This window comes from Lissotriton helveticus, chromosome 3_1 (assembly GCF_964261635.1).
Source record: "Lissotriton helveticus chromosome 3_1, aLisHel1.1, whole genome shotgun sequence".
Classification (NCBI taxonomy): domain Eukaryota; kingdom Metazoa; phylum Chordata; class Amphibia; order Caudata; family Salamandridae; genus Lissotriton; species Lissotriton helveticus.
This window is the reverse complement of record NC_136061.1, coordinates 175614787-175637669: the sequence shown is the minus strand read 5'-3', so window position 1 is coordinate 175637669 and position 22883 is coordinate 175614787. Positions and strand designations below refer to the sequence as shown.

The following is a 22883-nucleotide window of genomic DNA, read 5'->3' as shown; positions in this document are numbered from 1 at the left end:
AGTGTCTGGTTTCTTTCAAACCTCCCTGCTACAATCCACTATCTCCTGTCTGGGGGGGTGTGACACCTCCCTGCGACAGGAAACCCTTTGTCCAGGCCCCCTTGGCTGAGTTTCGGTCAGCTTCAGGGGGTCAGACTTGTGTCTGTGGCAGAAGCATCCATTTTGTGGATCCAAGGTCCTTTTAGAAATTAACCGCATTTAAGCAAAGTAACATGTCTTACCCCTCTAGAGGGGTGGAATGCTATCCCCGTCGCCAGAACTGGCGAGGGGATAGTATTCCAAATCGTATGACACCTTACACGACATGTTTTGATAAAGCCAAACCAAAGTTGCTATATAACCGCGAGGATTATAATGCACTTAAGAGTATATGGTATGGCATTATCCTGAAACAGCTTAGGGATTTGTTCCCGACGGCTGCAGACAGGCTCAGCTCATGCTAGAGCTCCATCTCACATTAAACCACGCACTCTGCCTCCAGGATTGATGAGGCCTTCCATAGGAGTGGCTCACAGGTTTATATGTGTCCAGATATAGGTTTAGATATAGGTATACTATATCTAAGCAAGGGGTGATTACACCACCTTACCCCAGCTGAGTGATCAGCCAGTTGTGTCAATTTAAGAACCAGCCAGGGGTGGCAAAAGATATGCTGCAGTCCCTGGTAGGCCTTGGTGGCACCTATGCCCTGAGCACCTATAGTGCATGGTACAGGGGCTAACAAGGAGTCCATTTCCTATTGTGGTATGTACCTAGGGTACGTGGAATCCATTTTACAGAGGGAGCAGATGGCCTGGGGCCCTGATTAGCAGGGAACCAGGTCAACTAAGTCAAAAACCAGCTAAACACAAGGCAAAAAATCTGGGGTAACCATAGTCAGGTAGCCACCTTCCTACATAACCCCCCCCCCCCCCCCCCCCCAAACGAAAGGAGATAAGGCTATCCTTGGCCAGGTAAGCCTATATTGCCTGAGTGGCCATATAAGGAAGTACCTGCACTAGCATGGGTACCCCCTGTCTCATGGTCCACTAAGCAGTCCCTCACCCTTGGGGTATTAGAGGGTCTCCACCATAGGGAATCACTACCTTGGGTGTGTTTATGCAAAGTCAAAGGCTGGTTTGGATATGGAGTATTGAAGTGAGGCTCCACTAATTTAGGGCTCAGCTTCCTCCAATTATCTTCCACCATGTGTGCCTTTCTTTCTTCAAATGAGTTGCACTGTGCTCTCAGGGTCAGCCTCTGGCTACCTAAAGCTGGAGGCTGGGTCCCTCTGTTTGGCTTGCTGGAGGGACAGTTCAGGTTTGGGCCCTTTGGGTCCCAGGTTGGGCTGTGCCCAACAGAATCCATCTGTGGGAGGTCCCTAACTATTTGTAAGGGGGCTCCCTCAGGAGTTTTTAAAGTTTTCACCTTACTAGGGCTACTAGTTTTGCTGCCCCTAATCTTTTGATGGGGGTGCTTTATTTGACAGGGGGCCCTCTGGGTCTCACTGTCCTTCTTGTCCTCTGCAGCCCTGGGCTGACTAAGGCAAGGTAGAGAGGGGCAGGTTACCTGCTCCAGACTGGGTCCCACCTGAGAAGGGTCCACTGACATCAGAGGCTCTGTCAGGCTAGGCCTAACCACCTCTGGGGCAGTTCCTTCATCAGGGGTAAGATCAGCTCCCTGAGGAGGCTGATCCTTTCCTAAAGTCTGGTGAGGGGGAGATTTCTCGTCCTCCTCTGTGCTCTCAGTTTGTGTGAAGTTATCCATCATTTCAGGTTTCATAACACACATATCAGTTTGAGTTTGGGCTGTGGCCATCACAGCCCCACCAACCTTTTCAGGAGGAGACTCAGTTTGGGTTTCTGCTGTTATCATAACAGCTTTGCTATTCTGTTCAGGAAGAGCTTTTGCTAAAGATGGGGCAGAGAGTTGCTCAGCCCTACCAACCTTTTCAGGAAGGACATCTTGAATGGGGGCTGTAGCCATCACAGCCCCACTAACCTTTCCATTGGCATTTACCATTCTAGAATGGGTTTCCTGTTCAACCTCAGCCCAGGCTGAGATTTCTAAATCATTACCCAGTAGACAGTCCACAGGCAAGTTTGATGACACTGCCACTCTCTTTGGGCCAGTTTCACCTCCCCAGCTGAGACTTGCTACTGCCATGGGATGATTTGTTTGGATTCCATTAATGTTTGTTACCTGGTATGTGGCACCTGGTAAAAGTTGCTTAGAGGGGACTATGCAGTCAGCCACCATGGTGATGCTAGCCCCTGTGTCTCTAAAAGCTTCAACTTTCAAACCATTGATGATGGGTTCTTGTCTATATTTGCTCAAAGTATTTGGGCAATCAGAGAAGTTGGCAAACCCCATGCCAGTCTCATAAACAAGATTATTTGGTGATGGGGACCTGGATAGGCCAGGGTCCACCTGTGCTCCAAAAGTAAACCCACCCAGATTCCTGGGTGTGCTCCCACTTCCTGGGGGATTACTGCTGACAGTAACAGGAGGTGTTGGAACTGGCTTTGGAGGTATATTCTCTTTATTGTTATTCTTGGGACAGCAGTTGTCTGTTTAGTAATGCCCAACCCGTTTACAGGCATAACAATAAGGCTTTTTCTCAGTTGAGGAAGTGTCTTGGGACCCACCCCCATTCTTGGAGTTTTGGGGCCCTGGGGAAGTCTTTTCTTTACTTTTATCCCCACCCTTATCTTGAGGGTTGGTAGACTCCTTCTTCTGGTTACTGTCCTGATTCTTAGGCCTAATCCTGGTTCTGACCCATTTATCTGCCCTCTTTCCCAATTCTTGGGGAGAGGTCAAATCTGAGTCCACCAGGTGCTGGTGTAAGAGCTGGTTCTGACAATTACTTAGGATCTGCTCCCTCATAATCAAATTATACAATCCTGTGAAGTCATGTACTTTGCTGCCATTTAGCCAACCATCCAGAGCCTTAGTAGCACAATCTACAAAATCAGTCCAGTCCTGAGTCTGTGTCTTCTGGGTGTCTCTGAACTTCAACCTGTACTGTTCAGTGGTTAAGCCAAACCCATCTATCAGAACACTCTTCAGGACTTTGTAATTGTTTGCATCCTCATGTCTAACAGTGAGGAGCTTATCTCTCCCTTTCTCAGAAAAGGAGTACCATAGGATTGCTGCCCACTGTTCCTCAGGAACCTGCTGTACCATGCAGGCTCTCTCAAGAGCAGTTATCCACTTGTGGATGTCATTCCCTTCCTTGTAGGGGGGCACAATCTTTGTCATGTTTCTACTATCATAGGACCTGGGTTTCTCTCTAGGAATATTGCTGCCACCAGTGGCATCTAAGCCACACAACTTTCGTTCTCTTGCCAAGGCAAGTCTAGCTTGAGCCAAGGCTACCTCCTCCCTCTCTATCTGGAGTTTGACAGCCCTCATTCTGGCCCTATGCTCTATCTTCTGAGAGGAAGTCATTCCTCTCTCAGATTCCCATGAGGCACTAGAAATGTGAGAGTCCCCTGATGGAGATCTCACCCTTCTGTTGCCTGGGAGAATGTGGTTATGGGGTCTGGGGAGGTGCTGGCCCTCTCCATGCCCCAGTAGGCTTAAGTTGGCCTGGCTAAGCCTGGCAACTATAACCTGGTTACCCCTCTGATCCTGATTTTCTGGGTCCTCTACTTCTGAGTCCTCCTCCTCCTCCTCTTCTACTTCTTCTTCCTCCTCTGGAGTGGTATCAGTTACAGGGGGGTTCACTCCATCTCCTAAGTCTAGGGGAGCTATACTCGCCTTAGCTAAGTCATCCTGTTCTAGAATGGCTATCAGAGCTGGAATGGTGGGACTTCTGCCCCTTTTTAGCTCCCTGATATGCACAAGGCACACAAGTCTTTGTGGCTAAGTTTGTCATAGCTGGAAGTTGCCTTGGTAAGGTCAACTGTCACAGGTAGAGAGCCTGGAGCTTCACCTGTGCCAGACATGACTGCTAGTGAGGTGTAAGTGGTGCACTTACCTACACTAAGTGTTTTCCTACTGTACCTTGCTAGTGAGTTGTAGTCAGGGTGTGCTAATCCCTTTAATCTACAACTACTAAGTTCAGTAGAACTTAATATGCTAGGCTTTTGATTTATATGTACCTAAGGTACTTGATGTGATCTTTCAATTTGATAAAAAAGATTGCAATGGTAAAACAAACAGCAAGCTCAAATCTGCACCGCTGCTCACCAATGTGAGAAGTTGGCCTGATATATGATGTTCCCAATTCTGGAACCACCTTGTATCAGTCCAAATATCCCCTTATGGTGTCTGGTTGTAAGTCAACCTTATAGACAAGCTATCTTAAGGGTAGCATAGACTAAGCAGCCTTAAAGGCTTAACTCAAGAGGTCGTGTTAAGCGAGCTGTTTTACCAATCACAATCCTGTAATATCAAATGAAAGGACACCACACAAGTATATATTATAAAAATATATGTATTTATTACTCACAATAATCCCCAGTACTCTTTATGAATAAAGGGGCACAAGCGTTAAATCAAAAGCACAGTATAACATACAAAGTTGCACAAATATGGATGAGGGCGAGGGGCCACTCAGACCATATACTAAACAAGTGGTATAAGAGATACCAATCGAACAGTGGTTAGGCCTAGGGCCTAGGGAATCGCTGGGAGCAGTCGGGACAAGCAATGCTGAAGTCGGGAAAAGCCCGCGGGATTCGGGTGCAGCGCTGAAAGCGCACGCATGCACCAATGTTAGTCAATGGTGCGTAAAAGTTACACAAATAGAAGTTAAGGACACTTCCGCTGAACCTAGAGGGACAAAACTTAAGACACAGACCCTAGAGGTGTGTGCCAGTGTGGGAACACCGGCGTTGCAATGTTACCTCACCCACAGGAAGCGGGTGCACAGGGTCGAAGTAGTGTCGGGTTTCGTCACGCTGATTCTTGGTGCTTGGAGCTGAAGAGGCTGCAGGCGCTGTGAAGGAGAAGTGTCCGGTGGGATCCAAGAGTGGATCGAAGTCGAAAAGTACCTGAAAGCAGAGGGGACAGAGTCTGGGTCACTCAGCAGTGACCAGGGTGGAACCAGGACGGAACCAGGCAATGTCGGGCGCAATCAGGTGGTTGTCGAGGAGCTTCTCTCCGCTGTCACGTGGGCTCTGGGGCATCTACGAAGTCCAGGAGCAGGTCCCGATCTGTCCCACGCAGGTTCTCGCCGTCGGCGCTGTCGGCTTCAAGATTGGAGCAAACAACACTTGGCAAAAGCAATCCACGCGGAACCGGAAGATTGCTTCTCACTCGGACCAGGAGGGTCAGAGTGGGGGCTCCTTTTCAGGGGAGCTGGTGCAAATCTGGAGCAACCAGAATCGCAAGTCGTTCTTCAAGTTTCGTCGGCACGGGGGCCACAAGCCGGCTGGCAAGGGACCGGGCCAACGCGTTGAGCCAAAAGAAGCAGAAGGGCCCCACGCAGCACTCGTCGAGTGTGGAGGGCTGAACCTCGGTGCAAGAGTGGCTCAGGGTTGGGGCTTCTCAAACCCCGGTGTACAGCTTCGAGGGTCACTCGTGGGCTGCACGGTCAGCGTCTCGTGGTCTTTCCAAGATGGCGTGCCCCACGCTTCCGGTCGCCTCCACGGGTCTCAGCTCTGCAGGGACTGTGGATCGGGCTGTTAGAAGGCAGGCAAGCTTGATCTCGTCGATCTCTGTCGCTCGAGTTCCGGCGGGAACTGCAACAAAGCAGACGTCGAGGTGCTGGATGGTGCCTGTTTGCACAGGGTGGTCACTCCTTGACCACAAGGGAGATTCTTCAGTCTTCTACGTTGAGTAGGATGTCGAAGGGTCCAGAGTTTCGTTTCTTATGTTTCATCAGGATAATCTGAGTGCTTTGGCACTGCTCCCATTCTTATACCAATCTAGGGGGCTGGATTACCTGCTAGGTCCCCTCCTATGGGTGGGACCCAGGAAGGGGGTGGTTACACCCCTTTCCTTTGATCCAGGCCGCGCTGGGTCGGGGGCTGAAGTGCCCCAGAACCGGTTTGGCCGGATTATGCAAGGGGCAGCCTTGTGCGCCCCAAGCAGTGTCTGGTTTTTTTCAAACCTCCCTGCTACAATCCACTATCTCCTGTCTGGGGGGGTGTGACACCTCCCTGCGACAGGAAACCCTTTGTCCAGGCCCCCTTGGCTGAGTTTCGGTCAGCTTCAGGGGGTCAGACTTGTGTCTGTGGCAGAAGCATCCATTTTGTGGATCCAAGGTCCTTTTAGAAATTAACCGCATTTAAGCAAAGTAACATGTCTTACCCCTCTAGAGGGGTGGAATGCTATCCCCGTCGCCAGAACTGGTGAGGGGATAGTATTCCAAATCGTATGACACCTTACACGACATGTTTTGATAAAGCCAAACCAATGTTGCTATATAACCGCGAGGATTATAATGCACTTAAGAGTATATGGTATGGCATTATCCTGAAACAGCTTAGGGATTCGTTCCCGACGGCTGCAGATAGGCTCAGCTCATGCTAGAGCTCCATCTCACATTAAACCACGCACTCTGCCTCCAGGATTGATGAGGCCTTTCATAGGAGTGGCTCACAGGTTTATATGTGTCCAGATATAGGTTTAGATATAGGTATACTATATCTAAGCAAGGGGTGATTACACCACCTTACCCCAGCTGAGTGATCAGCCAGTTGTGTCAATTTAGGAACCAGCCAGGGGTGGCAAAAGATATGCTGCAGTCCCTGGTAGGCCTTGGTGGCACCTATGCCCGGAGCACCTATAGTGCATGGTACAGGGGCTAACAAGGAGTCCATTTCCTATTGTGGTATGTACCTAGGGTACATGGAATCCATTTTACAGAGGGAGCAGATGGCCTGGGGCCCTGATTAGCAGGGAACCAGGTCAACTAAGTCAAAAACCAGCTAAACACAAGGCAAAAAATCTGGGGTAACCATAGTCAGGTAGCCACCTTCCTACAGTAATGTTCCTACATCCACACTCTATAGTAGGCTAAGCTTATTTTAAACTTGCGTAGAAAGGGATAAACACATAACAGACCCTGTCCGAACCCAGTAGCAAAACTAGGTATTTTATTTTTTAATAGTACCTTAAAGGAGAACACCTAGCTAGGAATTAGAAAAAAACTAATGTTTCTCTATGCCCACTTCCTGGAATCTTATTTAAGTTTCTTTCAAGACTTGAAGAGGAGATAAAAGTTGGTAATACAAGAAAAGAAGGCTGTGACAGCAATTGCTACCACTCTTGTTGCTTGCAATCCCAGTCGACTGCTTTGCAGCCCCATTTGTTGACCCAATCTGACTCCTAACGTTTTAAAGCTTGTCTTTACTTTGCCAAATTGTAGTGGCTGTTTATTTGTAGCTGTTTATGATATATATCACTGCAGCGGGGGCAAAGTTTGGCATTTAGAAAAATCTGAGTTTAGCCCAGGACCTGAGGATTCAGTTTCAAGAAGGATGCGGGTTAAGGGATTGAAGAGAGCAACTTCTAATGTTAGGACAGTTCCTGCCACAGAAAAGCAGACTGCAATTTCACATTATTAGATTGTGGGTTTGTGTGTGTGAGGACTCTGAACTCAATGGTTTATACCAGATGCAGGTGGCTTGGGGTTAGAATGATGACCACCCAAGCTGTCCAGCTTCCTGTTTTGAGCTGGGGTCATTTATGAAAACAGATTGTATGGGTGTTAGTGTATGGCTGCATTTAGGGGAGATAGGTATAAGCTGCACTAGATGAGACAGAACAATCCCATGTGGTCAGAAATTGTAAATGGGGTCAGCAATTACTTACCTTCCACAGAATTCAGGGTCATTATCAAAATGGGAATATACAACCTCATGAATACTCCGACCTCTATGACAAACCGACAACTCTTTTTTTAAAGCTTCACCATTCCAGGCTGCACACAAATCTCACCTCTTATGAATATTTTTTAGCAGAAGGAGGGCTATGTTGATGGCACCACAATACACCCTGTATGCCACTGGCTAAAGAAGACTTTAGTATGACACAATGGTAACACCCAGTACCAGATCATGACCCAAATAGATATCAGAACATTTCCTCGCTGTGAGCTCAGATTTACTTTTTTTAAAAGGTGGTGATAGTGAGGTGAAGTGTTTTATTTATTAAGTTTATCATTAGAAAGCACCAGACCCATTGGGCAGCAAAGTGTTTACAGGAGACGTTGATGTTTCATAACGGGGACGTGTTTTCATTAAAGCTTTTCCTAATTATTTCAGACCATGGAAAGATCAGAAACATCGTTGGTGGTTTTGGCCAGATGTACAACTGTAATTCAGGGATGACAACAGTGGGGCTTCAGAGTGCAAATGCTAGTCAGCTGTGCAGTGGACTTGAATATTAGCAAGGCCACTGGCATTATGGCTTCTGCAGTTGCAATGTTTTCTGCATAATTATGCCACATTTGCCACAGACTCCGTCACCGGCTGCATAAATTGCAAATTTTAACAATAATTGTTTCTAGGTCAAACGGATCGAGTCTCTAAACATTCAAAAAATGTGTTGCTGTGCAGTAGAAGGCCCTTCACAAAAGTTGGCAGGTCACGTTTCAGTTGCTTATTTATGTGTTTGGGTGCAAAACTTGTATTAATGGGATGAAACATTTGCCCAAACATGTATAACGTGAGTACAAATAAAAAAATAATGAGGCAATGCTATCCCAACATTGTGCCGCATTATACGGTATACTTTGCCTTTTATTGCAGCATAATATAGTCAACACTGCCACATAATTTGATCTATCCCTGCTACATAATTCCGTGGCCTTGAATATTAGCAACTGAAACTAATGAGCAAACAGAGCGTAGAAGTGATTGCGATCAACGAACCTCTCCACTATAACATACAGACCCCCGGTTTCTTCTCATTAGCTTTGGAAGTGGGTGGTTTCTATAAACAAAAGCTGTGTTTCATTTAGCTTAAAATGTACATGTAGTATTTCTAAAGTTTCATGATATAATTAATTGTGGCTGTGAAGGGAAGCAGTAGCGTAACAAAGGCCCCAGCAGCCCCCATGGTGTGGGGGGCACTGCGAGCTCCAAGGGGTCTCCTCCGCACATTGCCCTGGTCTGAGAGCTCCCGAGTGTGGTTGGAGGGGGCCCCCTCCATGTACTTTGCAGGGGGGCCCCCTCCAGTTTCGTTACGCCACTGTGTAGGGCCTCCCTCCCTCTCCCCCCATACATGACCTCCACACAGTGTGGACGTGTACTTCAGTTTTGGCCCGTCACCCGTCCCAGTATGAGCTTAAAAAGGCAAAGTACTGTGGGCGAACAAAGCTCGGCCTGGCTGAAGGTACCTCACGCGCCGAGGGCACCTGCGCAGTCCACAGCCGCAGTCGTGCACGGGCGCGTTTCACGCCAGAACTAAGGAGAACCGACATTCTGTATTCATTAGACATTTCATGAACTTCTGGTGGCGCCCTTGCATGCTGGGAGTTGCAGTCTTTGGTTCCTGCCTTGAGGTGAGGGCTTCGGTTTCTTCCTGGGAGGGGTTTCCTTTAAGTCCCGCCAATTGACGCCCTACATGCATGTAGAGCATCGAATTACATGTATGCATTTTCACTTTCACTTTTTACTGCGGGAAGATCTCTTCCGCTCCGGTTGTGTCTGTTCCACGCTCTCGAGGGTTGTCATTGAAGATGGACGGTAAGAGCGTGGGGGGCTTTCGACGGCAATGTTAACTTTTCACCTTCGGACACTAGTGAGCAGGTCGCGGGGTGGACGAGCCGTTTACCTCACGGTGGGGTCACGGTGGCCACAGCGGCGAGCAGCCGAGGTGACACGACCTGTTTACTCGCTGATCGCCGTGGCGGCCACCTTCAAAGGTGCTATGATTGTGCGCTGGGCCATTGCCAAATTCTGACAAATATTACCCGGAATGTCGAGTTCTTGAAATTGGGCCCCTCCCTCTTTGCATAGAATTTGTTTACTTATTCTGTGATCGCGCCGGTTAGAAGGTGCAAGGTATCGCGCAACAGTTTAGGAAACGGTGAAAGAGAAAAACGGCATTTCTGTTTTCCTTAGCTCGGGTGGGAGCAGGGAATGGATACTGTACGCATTCCGCCCACTTGAAGTCAGTCCTGAGTGTCAGAGTTATAGTTGTGTAATAGATTTCAAGGGTTCAAAGAATTTGTATTTTGCAAGGGGGCACGTAACAGGTTAAATATCAACGGACTACTTAATCATGCCGCCTAATTTGAGAAACCTCGGTCATCGCCATTATTTAATAGTCCACTTTTCTGACCAAAGCAGGATGAAATGCTGAGCTGGTCCTGTGGCTATTCAGACTTGAATTCTGCAGGGTACGCTCGGTCAAATGTGGACAAGAGCTAGGGTGCCTTAAGGAGATTGGCTACATGGACTGTAAATCGCAACTATTGCTCAGCCCCACCTAGTCCCTCAGTTAATTTCCGTTTATTGTGTAATTAATTAAAATCATTACAATATATGTGCAAAAGTCAAATTTAGATAAACACAAGAGATCCCTAGGTAAAAACTGTTATCACAACTTCACTCAAGATGGATGAAAATCCTAGTAAAAAACCTTTAGAGGAAATAATATAAATGTTGCTTTTAAAGCTCAATATGGGACCTGCGTCTGTAAGCAAGTCGGATTAATACTCCACAGTAGCAGACACACTAGGGAAGCCGGGTGTAAAGTGTCGAAAACCGCTGTCGAACCCAATGGAGAACTGCAGGAAAGTGCTGCTGCTGGAGAAGGAGAAAGTGTCCAGTGGAATCCGAAGGTGGATTCTAGTTGAGAGGTACCTGCAAGCAGAGGGGACAGAGTCTATGTCACTCATGAGTGACCTGGAGATCTGGAAGATGAATGCCCACAAATGTCGGGTGTTGCAGGTGAGTTGACGGTGACCTTGACTCTGCAGCTGTGAGGACCAGGCGACGCCGAGGAAGGCCAGGAACTGTGCATGAGCTGTTCCACGTCAGATGTCGAGTGCTGAGGGGTCGGTGTCTGGCGGGAGCACCAATAAGCCTTGGCAAAAGGCAACCAACACTCGAAGAATGTGCAATGTTGGGACCAGCAAGGTCCAGGGGACTTGCCACAAGCAGGGGAGTCAGGACAGGCCACAAGCAATCAGAGGAGCCCAAAAGTAGCAAAGATAACCCTCAACAGGACCACGGGCCAGAGGCACTGGAGTCGCAAGAGGACCATGAGCAGCTCACCAAAAGATGCAGACCACGGTGCAAGCAATACGGTGTGGCCGACGATTCTGGTCATTGGAGATGCTTGAGATTGGGGCTACTTGGAGCCTGATGATCTTGGTGGAAGGAAGCCAACAAGCCTTTGCAATATTAAGTCGATTTGGTGCACAGGAGTTTGGTTCCTGAGGCTCCCACAAGGGATACAGGGCTCAAACTTGGTGAGGGGGCAAGGCAGGCCTTGAGAGCTGTGAAGAACCACCACCTGTGTTGCAGAACCTTTCAGAGTCCGTAGGAGCTCAAGACCAGCAGGCCTGTCAGCTTGGTTGCTGTGCCTGCAGAAGCAGTGGAGGGACTCCTTCACTTCAAGGGAGATTCCTTTAAGTGTCTTGTTTGCCCACAGGCCTTGGAAGGTTCCTGTATGTTGCATAGAGGATGCAGCAGACTGTAAGGGGGACGACGTCGAGCCCAAAGTCCAGAGTGCCCAGACGGTAGAAGAAGAATTGGTGTCCAATTTGAATCTTGTCCCACGCTGAATCTAGGGACTCACCCACAGGTTGCCCCTAAGTACCCTTCGGAAAGGGTTGGGACGATTCAGGGGAGGGTCTGGACAGGGGAAAGGTTACTTACATGTCCTTTGTCCAGTTTTGCACCACAGTGGGAGCCAACGGCTCCCAGAGCTGGTTTGAACTGGACTATGCATGGGGACACCAAATGTGCCCCTCATGCAGACTGAGTGGCGCTGGCAAGAGTACCTACCCACCCCAATACACTTAATCCTGTCTTCGACAGGCCTCGAAAAATCCATTTGCAAATGCGAGTGAAATTTTAGCCGGACAAGCTATTTTTAGCACTTACTGGACCCTGCTGGCGGGTTAACTTAAGCTGGAAGAAACAGGTGTTCTATTCAGAAAGTGAATGAGCAATTAAAACGTCTTTAAATCTTGTTTAATCTTGACACATTTGCCAACTGCTCAAGGGCAGATTTCAGATGTCAGTTTGTCTTTTTACCAATTGTTGCTCATGTGTTCCTGGAAAATGGTGTTTTTACTTTTTTCCCCCTTTTTACAATCGATTCTTTTTGTCAAGTGAGCTATGTGACGATAATTGTGAAACAGAATGCAGTAAAATGTCAGGTTTTCTTTCTAAAACAACATTTGAACAACTCATAAATGAATAGTACAAGTAGATCAGGGGGCTACTACTTTATGCTGTAGTTTATTAAAAGTGATTTTTTTAAAACATGATGTGAGAGACATTCCTGGCCAAGCCCTGGTGACCATGCATTTAATGAACTAAGAGGCAAGTCTGCTGTCAAGTGTATCTTACATGTGGCTAGATTTGCATTCTATATGGAGCTAATGTAAAGTCTATTTGCATATGGCTGGATCCAAACTGGAATGGCATGGTGAGGAAAAAAACTATGGATTTAGGCCCAGATCTCAGTCCTGGGGTGAATGTATGAATGTATGACATTGTTCTGCATTCTGTCTATCAATTGTTATTTTTACTTTTAGAAAGTTGGCCTTTCTAGGAGTTTCTACCTACCTGGGCATGTTTCTAGATCACCATTAAGGGTGTGTATTGGGCCAGACAGTGCACCAAGGGACCTAGGTGTAGCTGGGGCAATTCTTCGTGACCGAATGGTCGAGGGTAGAGCTGTACCCTTGCCGACTTATACTCCAAAGGGTGTTGTCTTCAGCCTGCTCAAATGACTCTGACACCAGGCCTGCTCTGCCTTTTGTCACTCCGACAGTTTGGAGCGCTCACCAGGGAAAGTATATTCTACCATTGGAAAAACTTTCTAGAACCAGTGCTGGGGTAGGCCAGAAACGTCTCCACACACAAAAACGAAAAACCTTCTGAACCTCTGATCAGAACACTCCTGGACCTTTGGATGATTCAGAAGGATGGACTGCCCTGCTGCTAGAAAGACTGCCCTGCTGGTAGAAGGACTGCCTTTCTGTCTGAAGGAGGAAGATTGGGCCTGCTTTCTTGTTTCCAGGGTACCCATAGTGACTCCAAGGGTCAATTGGCTGCCCCTGTTCCAGTTACAGAGAAACAATGAGCTTCCAAAGGCCTTCCTGTAACTGCCAAGATGCCCAGCACCAACTGGACCTGCCTGAGGCTTGCTGCTTGCCTCTCTTGGAACGAGTCCTGGAAAACAAAATCATCAAAACTCGCCCTGCAAGTGACACCAGTCAGATAAGTGCCTGGATCTGGGAGTGGAGGTCTCTGCATCAGGTACACTGATGACCTACCAACAGAGGAGGAGGAGAAGGAAACAGTGGTGATGATAGAAGACGGACAAAGATTGCACCATCTTTTGTGTATTTGATCTTCTCCTTCTGCTGTGGCTTCCCTTTTGGAACACAAACACGTCCGCCTGAGATTGACACAAACATTGCCACTCCATAATCGACTAAGCTGTTTATTGATGGTTCAAGTTCCATTCTCAATGTTGGAAGAATACAAATAATATAATAAGTATTGCACAAGCACCCAGCGCGCGAAGGAATGTGTTGCAGTCACCAAGACCGCTCGTGTCTATCTACAATCCCCTACAATTAAAGTCAAGCAGTTGGGGGGAGCGCAGCAGGAGCCGAGCGCTCTTATGATAAAATGATATAAGCAGAAATAAATAGAGAAATGTCCACAGCCATTGTTTGAGATGAACTGCACTATTCAAGCTGTCTGCATAGGGTGGTGGCGCCACCCTATGATGATGAAAGAAAGGTGCGCGATTGCCATGCTGAAAGAAGTGCGGCAGCTGTGCGCCTTTTTATTATCAACATGGTACCGCTTCACAGCCGCCACACTTTATGAAACTGAAGCGCGGGGGCTGTGAAGCGGGCGCAGTGCTGATAAAAGAAAGGCATGCTGCCTGAAGCAGGCGCTGCATTGTAACAAATGGAGCTGGTGCAGCTACCGAGAACAAACGGAGGGTGAAAGAAACGGGAACAAACACCCATGTCGTCGCTTTCCCTGTACTGCCTGTCCCGAGCCTTGTCTAGAGTTACCTGGGGTGAGACGCAACCCTCCTGTGAAAGGCAGAGGCGGTGGTGTTCCCTGTGACTACTCCTCGCAGTGGTGAGGAGGAATGTAAAGTAAACAGTCATGCCACTAATCCGTAGCACCCATGACGAATGAAGACAACACCCTGAAGCGTGACGTCCCTGAAGTGGGCACCGTGCTGATAAACTAATAGTCACGCGGCATCCAAAATCATAAAAATAAACAGTTTGTGCAATTCAAACAGCTACACATGGTCCCTTCTCTTTATTAAAAAAAAAAATAATTTTAAAAAGGGCTTGCTAACACACGTTTGCTTTGGAACTATGCCGTTCGGCTTCCACAAGCATTGAAACATGAAAATGGTGCTATAACAAGATTTACAGGCCTCTTTTCAGTTGCGCTGAAAATGAAATGGAAATAAATGCATGTGGAGCAGCTGTGCGACCGTAGGCGAACAAAAATAAGTTCTTTCAAAGTATCCTAAATAACCTGAAAAGTAAGAGCACATGTAACGGGGGCTATCCTCGTTGGAGGATACAAAACTCTAAAAGCAGGGACTACCAAGCGTATTCACCAAGCAAAAGCCGGCATTTACAAAGAACAGTAAGGGGAACCAATGAAAAAGATGGGTGGTGTTTGAAGCCCCTATTGTAGATGCATGGGTGGATGAATGTGGGGGTCAGTGGATGAATGGGTGAACTATTACGTGAATGGACAGGTGGATAGACCGGTATCAGGATGGCCCAGTGGATGGATGGATCAATGAATCGAAGGACAGATGGATAGACAGGTGAAGGGATGGTATAATAAAAGGATAGATGGATGAGTGGGTGAAAAGATGAGCGAATGGATGGCAAAGTGGACGGATGAGGGGAAGGACGGCAGTGTGCGTGGATGATGGATGGATGGCAGAGTGAATCGAAGGATGATGATGGATGGCACGGTAAATGGATAGATGGATGCCCGGCAGAGTGGATAGATGGGTGGCAAGATTGATGGATGGCAGAGTTAATGGATGGCAGAGTGGATGGATCGGTGGATGGCAGAATGGATGGAATGAGGAGAGATTGACTGCAATGAAAAAATGAATGGATGAAACAATGTAAAGATGAAATTGTGGATATCAGTCAGTGGGTGGATAGAAGGGTGAAAGGATGAATGGATGGATAATGTCTGGATGGAAGAGACAGGGGAGCTCATCTAGCGAGTGGTTGTCTCACTTGCTTTGTTTGCTTTTTGCCACCAGAGGTTTAATTTCGAAGTGGAGGGCACTTTAATTTTCTGGTTGCTCCCTTGTTTTCCCCACTGCTTAAGGCAAGTTATCCATGGACTTCAGAGACTCCTTCCATTTGCAGCGTAGGCTTTCATCACTAGCCTCTCAGTGTAAACCTGTTGTATTTAGCCTGCAGGGCGTTACTATGCAGGTAAGTACCAAGCATGCAAGTACTACACAGGCCCCTTTCTGGTGCTTAACCTCAGGAGCGTAGGGAACCACCCACTTTAGTAGATTGAGCGGTGGTTCCCACTGGGCCTCATAAGCTTGAGAACTGGGTCCACATAAACATTAATTAATTGTTTATGGGCCTCTTATGTCTGCAGACAAAATGCCGATAAATAGCAGTGCTACCACATACCATGAGAGAGGGCTGTGAGCTTTCAGCGGGCATGCACATGGATGGAAACACATAAAGAAAAAAGTTAAAAAGTAGAAAAAGAAGAGGAAGGAACACATCAGAAAACAATGAGTGAATATGACAGAGTAAGATATGAAAGTAAAAGTAAGGATGAGAGAAAAAAGATGGGTAGATACAAAGCGAAAAAAGAACAAGTAGAAAGGAAGGTTAACAGGAAGGAAGGAAATGTGAAGGGCAAGATGGCAGAAAGTTGAAAGGTAGGATGAAAGGGGATGAGAATTTCAAGATGTCATCCCCATAAAGATAAAAGTGAACGTTGGAAGCCCTTAGCATTTCTGTTAGTGGTTCCATGAATAGCTTGAATATAGTGGGGGAAAAAGAGGATCCTTGTGGCACCCCAAGCGTGACCGGTGTAGTGTTAGAAAGGGATTGAGTTACCATGACTTTTTGCATTCAATTTTGCAGAAATAAAGTGAACCAATTTAAGACAGATCCTGATATTCCCAATCTGTTGTCTAGTATATCGAGTAAATAATCATGCTTTACAGAGTCAAAGACCGAAGAGATGTCCAAGAGGATTAGTAGGCATGATTCATTTTGATCCAGCATTTTTAGAGCATCGTCCAATATGTGTCATGACCGATTCAGTGCTGTGCCCAGAGTGGAAACCAGATTAGTGCCTGTCAAAGAGGCTGAATTGGTCGATGTGGTTACAAAGTTGGACATGAACACATTTTTTAAGAACCTTAGTCAGTGTCGGGATGTTGGAAATGGGGCAAAAATTGTAAAGGTTGGTTGGATCAGCCATTGTTTTTTAAAAATAGGGGTGACCTGTCTGGTTTTTAGGCAGTCCCTGATGAAGTGAAGCATTTACAATCCTAGTCCAGAGTGGGAGTGATTTGACAAGTTTCAGGTCTGAAAGCAATTTGTGAGTGTTTTGCTCAATTGGTTTAAACGAACTCCAGGAGGCATTGTTTTTGAGGATGCATTCCAGAAGGTATGTGAGATCACTTATACCAGTAGGGGTGATTCTGTTGTTTAGTGATTGATGACATTGACTTTGTGAGGTTTCAAGATCAGCTTTCAAGTTATTAGTCTTTTACAGGAAAACTGAGGCAAATTCTGCACTGTTGGGTAGTAGTCTTGGTCTATTTGAGGCGAGATTGGGTAGGCCTTAGATAGCTTCTTGACCAGATCGAAAAGTTTTTTTGATGCAATTTTTGGCTTGGTCCAGTTGGTTTCTGAAGAAGCGCGCTTTAGCATTTATGATTGTTTTTGTGATAGGTATTCCTGAGAGATCTTAGCTGTATGAGGTGTTTCAGAGTTGGAGAGGCTCTCCACTTTCGCTCAGCTAATCTGAGGTTGTGTCTTTCAGTTTTGAGGCTATCGTTGTACCATGGTTGTAAGTCTTTTGTGGGTAGTCTTTTTAGTTGTAAGGGAGTGGTTGAATCAAGAATATTCTTCATGGAGCTAGTATAGTGGTCCGTGAGCTTTTGCCATCTACCATATTTTCAGGGGGGGTATTAGGACGTTATCAATGAGTGATGCCAGTTCAATCAGATCGATATACCTTATATTTATTTTCCAAATGTATTTTTTGTGGTAGTTGTTATCTAAGAAGAAGCTGACCTGATGATAGTTAGACCAATCACAAGGGAAGATATATTCCAATTGCAGGCCTCAAAAAATATACTCTCCCACTCGAAATTGTGAGTAAAAAGTTTTCAGGTCAAGCTATTTTTAGCTTCTACTAGTCCCATCTGTCCAGTAAATTTAGGCTGGAAAGAAACAGGTATTCTGTTCATTCAGGAAAAGAAGGAGCAATAAAGATGCCATTAAATCTTGTTTTTATTTTGACACATTTTCTGTCTATTCAAGGTAATAGGTCAAATATAAGTTTGTCTTTTAACTAATTGATGCTTGGAATATGAGGTTTATTTTTCTCTCTCTTACTAGAGCTAGAGGTTTTTGTCAAGTGAGCTGTCTGAAGATGTCAGTTATTTTTCTCTAACACATAACATTTAAATAACTAGCCTGTACATTTATATTGTGGGACACCCCCGCGCCGCACGGCCACCAGCTGCTGCGTGTGCCCCTCGCCTGCCCTCTGCCTCGCTGCTGCCTCGTTTGCCGGCTGCCGCCGCTGCGAGTGTTTTTGCCCTTGTTTTGACGTTTTTTTGTGCTTGCTTGGTATAACTCTCTTTTTTCCCCTGTTTTGCCTTATTTGTGCCTGTTTCTTGATATTTGCATTTTCCCCGTGTTTGCTCTCCTTCCTTGTTGTTCGCCTACCTCGCCGCCCCCCGCCCTCCCTTCCCGCCACCGCCGCTTGTCCCCGCCCCTTTTTTGTCTTCTGTAACCCTCCCCGCTCCCGCCTCCCAGCTGCCCCGCCCACCCGCGCACTTGGCCTTAAATGGCGACCGTGCGACGCAGGTGAGTGTGACCCACTTGTGGGACACCCCCGCGCCGCACGGCCACCAGCTGCTGCGTGTGCCCCTCGCCTGCCCTCTGCCTCGCTGCTGCCTCGTTTGCCGGCTGCCGCCGCTGCGAGTGTTTTTGCCCTTGTTTTGACGGTTTTTTGTGCTTGCTTGGTATAACTCTCTTTTTTCCCCTGTTTTGCCTTATTTGTGCCTGTTTCTTGATATTTGCATTTTCCCCGTGTTTGCTCTCCTTCCTTGTTGTCCGCGTACCTCGCCGCCCCCCGCCCTCCCTTCCCGCCACCGCCGCTTGTCCCCGCCCCTTTTTTGTCTTCTGTAACCCTCCCCGCTCCCGCCTCCCAGCTGCCCCGCCCACCCGCGCACTTCGCCTTAAATGGCGACCGTGCGAACGCGCAGCGGTCACGCGCAGCGGGCGCGCCGATTGTGCGCCGAAGGCGCGCCAAAGGTAAGCCCGTCTGCGCCCGTCCGCGTCTGGACCGCGCCCAGCGCCAGGACCCCTGGCTCTCGAAGACCCCGACCGACCCGCCTGACGTACTCAGCCGCCACCCTCTTCGCTCTCAACACCGGCCGACTCCCAGAATGCCACCAAGCCACTCCAAGACGCACCCACGGACCTTTCAGCTGCCACGCCTGCAAATTCTCCTGCATCCGGACCAGCCCCGCACCAGCACCCGCCAAGCCGAACTCCAGCAGCACCCACCTCAAGTGCATCCTGCTCAACACCCGCTCCGTCCACAGACACGCCATCGAACTCTGGAACCTCCTAGACGCCACAGCCCCTGACGTTGCCTTCCTCACGGAGACCTGGATGAACGCCTCTTCAGCTCCCGACATCGCCATCGCTATCCCAGAGGGCTACAAGATCGTCCGGAGGGACCGAAACGCCAACCAGATGGGAGGAGGCATCGCCATCATCCACAGGAACACCATCCGTCTCACGACCAGCACCGACAACACCCTGACCAGCGCCGAACACCTGCATTTCCAGATCCACACCAACCCGAACACCACCCTCAGAGGCACCCTGATCTACCGACCCCCTGGACCGCGCACGCAATTCAGCGAGGACATCGCCGACTTCGTCAGCCCACATGCCCTCCCCTCCGCTGACTACATCCTCCTGGGAGACCTCAACTTCCATCTGGAGAACAACAACGACCGCAACACCACCACCCTGCTCGACAACCTCGCCAACCTGGGACTCAAGCAACTGGTGTCCACCCCCACCCACCTCGCCGGACACACACTCGACGCCGTCTTCTCATCCAGCACAGACATCGACTTCAGCCACGCCACAGAGCTTCAATGGACGGACCACAGCTGCGTCCACTTCACCTTCAAGAGAACGACGACCCACCAACACCAGCAACAGACCGCCCGCAGAAGCTGGAACAAGATCACAGCAGACCAGCTCGCCACCTCCCTGATCCAACACCCTCCTGCCGGCTCAGCGAACCCCAGCCAGGCCGCCGACAACCTCACAAAGTGGATCAGCAACTGCGCGGACGAACTCGCTCCGCTGAGGACCCCGCCTAGCAGACCCGGCAGCAAGAAGGCCCCATGGTTCACCGACGAACTCAAGAGCTCCAAGAAGAACTGCCGAGCCCTCGAGAAAGTCTGGAAAAGGGAACCGACACCGGACAACAGGACCTCCTACAAACTTGCCACCCGGAAACACCACCAGCTGATCCGCGCCGCCAAGAAAACAGCTTTCAAGGACCGGTTGGACAACAACGCACACAACTGCAAGGAACTCTTCAACATCGTGAAAGAGCTTTCCAACCCCAGCGCAGGAAACAACGACATCACCCCATCGCAAGACCTCTGCAACTCCCTCGCCTCATACTTCCACAACAAGATCACGGACATACACAGCAGCTTCAACAACCAACCAACGCACACCACGACCTACCAGCCACCCCCCCCCACCACCACCCTCCACGCCTGGACCCCGATCAGCACCGAAGACACCATCCGCACGATGAACTCCATCCACGCCGGATCACCGACCGACCCCTGCCCTCACCACGTCTTCAACAAGGCCGACGCTGTCATCGCACCCCACCTGCGAGACATCATCAACACCTCCTTCGACACCGCCATCTTCCCTGAAAGCTGGAAACACGCCGAACTCAGCGCTCTACTCAAGAAACCAACAGCGGACCCCACCGACCTCAAGAATTACCGCCCCATCTCGCTTCTCCCGTTTCCAGCCAAAGTCATCGAGAAGACCGTCAACAAGCAGATGGCCGCCTTCCTCGAGACGAATGGGTCCCTCGACCCCTCACAGTCCGGCTTCCGAGCCAATCACAGCACCGAGACCGCCCTCATCGCCGCCACCGATGACATCCGAGCCCTGATGGACAACGGAGAAACAGCGGCCCTCATCCTCCTAGACCTCTCCGCGGCATTCGACACTGTCTGCCACCGCACCCTAGTACAGCGCCTCAGCAACGTCGGAATCCAGGACAAGGCGCTGGAATGGATCATCTCCTTCCTCGACGGAAGAACACAGAGAGTCCGCCTACCACCGTACAAGTCAGAGGCATCCGAAGTCATCTGCGGCGTCCCCCAAGGTTCATCCCTGAGCCCCACCCTCTTCAACGTCTACATGAGCCCCCTCGCGGCCATCGTACGCAAACACCACCTCAGCATAATCTCCTACGCCGACGACACCCAGCTGATCCTCTCCCTGACCAACGACCCCGCCGCCGCCAGAGCCAACCTGCACGAAGGGATGAAAGAGGTAGCCGAGTGGATGACGACCAGCCGCCTGAAACTGAACTCGGACAAGACGGAGGTCCTCATCCTGGGCTCCTCACCCTCCGCCTGGGACGACTTCTGGTGGCCTCCCGCCCTGGGCACCGCACCCAAACCGACAGACCATGCACGAAACCTGGGCTTCATCCTGGACTCCTCCCTCTCCATGACCAGGCAAGTCAACAGCGTCTCCTCGGCGTGCTTCAACATCCTACGCATGCTACGGAAGATCTTCTGGTGGATCCCCACAGAGACCAGGAAGACCGTCACCCAGGCCCTCGTCACCAGCCGACTGGACTACGGCAACGCCCTCTACGCCGGGACCACCGCCAAGCTCCAGAAGAGACTCCAGCGGATCCAAAACGCCTCAGCCAGACTCATCCTCGACATCCCACGATCCAGCCACATCTCTGGACATCTGAGAGACCTTCACTGGCTCCCCGTCAACAAGAGAATCACCTTCCGCCTCCTCACCCACGCACACAAAGCCCTACACGACCAAGGCCCGAGCTACCTCAACAGCCGAGTCAACTTCTACGCTCCCAAACGCCACCTCCGATCAGCCAACCACGCCCTCGCCGCCGTCCCCCGCATCCGAAGAGCGACCACAGGAGGAAGGTCCTTCTCCTACCTGGCCGCCAAGACCTGGAACTCCCTCCCGTCCGACCTGCGCCTGACCCAAGACCACCTCTCCTTCAGGAAGAAGCTGAAGACCTGGCTGTTCGAGCAGTAGCGGCACCCCCCCCCCCCAGCGCCTTGAGACCCTACGGGTATGTAGCGCGCTTTATAAGTGTCACTGATTGATTGATTGATTGATTGATTGATTGATATTACAAATATTTCAAAATATATCAGGAACTACAAATGCACATTTGTTTGTAATTAACCCCTCCCATGCTCGTGACCGAACCGTTCCGTCACGAGCCTCGGGTGGGCTGTGCTGGTGACGGAACAGTTCCGTCACGGCCCGCTCGCCGCGCCTGCGCGGCGCGAATTCCGCGCCTGCGCTGACGTTTTAATGGATGGGCGGGTCCGTGACGGAACCGTTCCGTCACAAGCACAGCTCACCCGAGGGCCGTGACGGAGCGGTTCCGTCACGAGCACGGGACCGCCGCGCGGCCCCGCCTCCCCCTTAGCGCTGCGGCGGAATAGCCGCCGCAGCGAAGGGGTTAAGGAGGTTGATGCAAACAAAGAGGTAAGAGCAAAACAAACCAGAACATTTTACTTGGTGATGTGCAATTGACACATATTTGCAGAAACATTTATGTTTGTGCTCTATATATTTTTATCAGAAAAGCAGCATGTCCGTTTGAAAGTTTCAGCAATTTGAATGTAAAATCTGCTGATTACGAATGACAGTGTGCTAACACTTAATGCTTTTAGTTATGTAGTTATTAAAAGTGATAGTTTTTAAACATGATTTGAGAAACATTCCTGCCCGCCCTGATGAAAATGCTGTTAATGAACTAAGAGGTAAGTCAGGGGTCATGTGTATCCTATATGTGGCTAGATTTATATTATATATGACATTTATTTATAGTCTATTAAATGATACAAGTTTTTTTGTACAGCAGACATGCTGAACTAGCACGTTTGCAGGTGCTCTCAGATGTCATAATGAAGAAAATGGCGGCTCAATGAATTACATTATTTGCCCAAGATTACCTCATTTGAAACCAGTTTATTTATGGGTCAAGAGCATTACAAATAGGTTGAGTCGAATATTCAAGTCAATAGACCTGCAGGCCTAGTAACATTTTTATGAATTTACGAGGTCTGCAATTGGGTAGACTTATCTTTTGTTATGATAGCCCCACACACAAGAAGGGGGAGATCCTATCACAAATTTGTACCCAGTTAAGATCCATAAGAAAAGATTTGAGGCTATCGACTATAGGGTAATT

The 22883-nt window shown here is 48.9% G+C and overlaps 1 protein-coding gene across 7 annotated transcripts in view; it reads left to right on the top strand.

Moving 5' to 3' along the window:
- The first annotated feature begins 9503 nt into the window (after positions 1-9503).
- LOC144822239 (caspase-1-like) overlaps positions 9504-22883 on the top strand; it is a 415881-nt gene continuing 402501 nt past the window's right edge. For all 7 annotated transcript variants that reach the window (XR_013608591.1, XR_013608590.1, XR_013608589.1 and 4 more), the window contains exon 1: positions 9504-9623. Coding sequence is in view for 4 of the 7 variants with exons in the window: in XM_078679501.1 (XP_078535627.1) it covers positions 9617-9623 (7 nt within the window). In the remaining 3 variants the exon portion in view is untranslated. The remainder of the gene's footprint in view (positions 9624-22883) is intronic.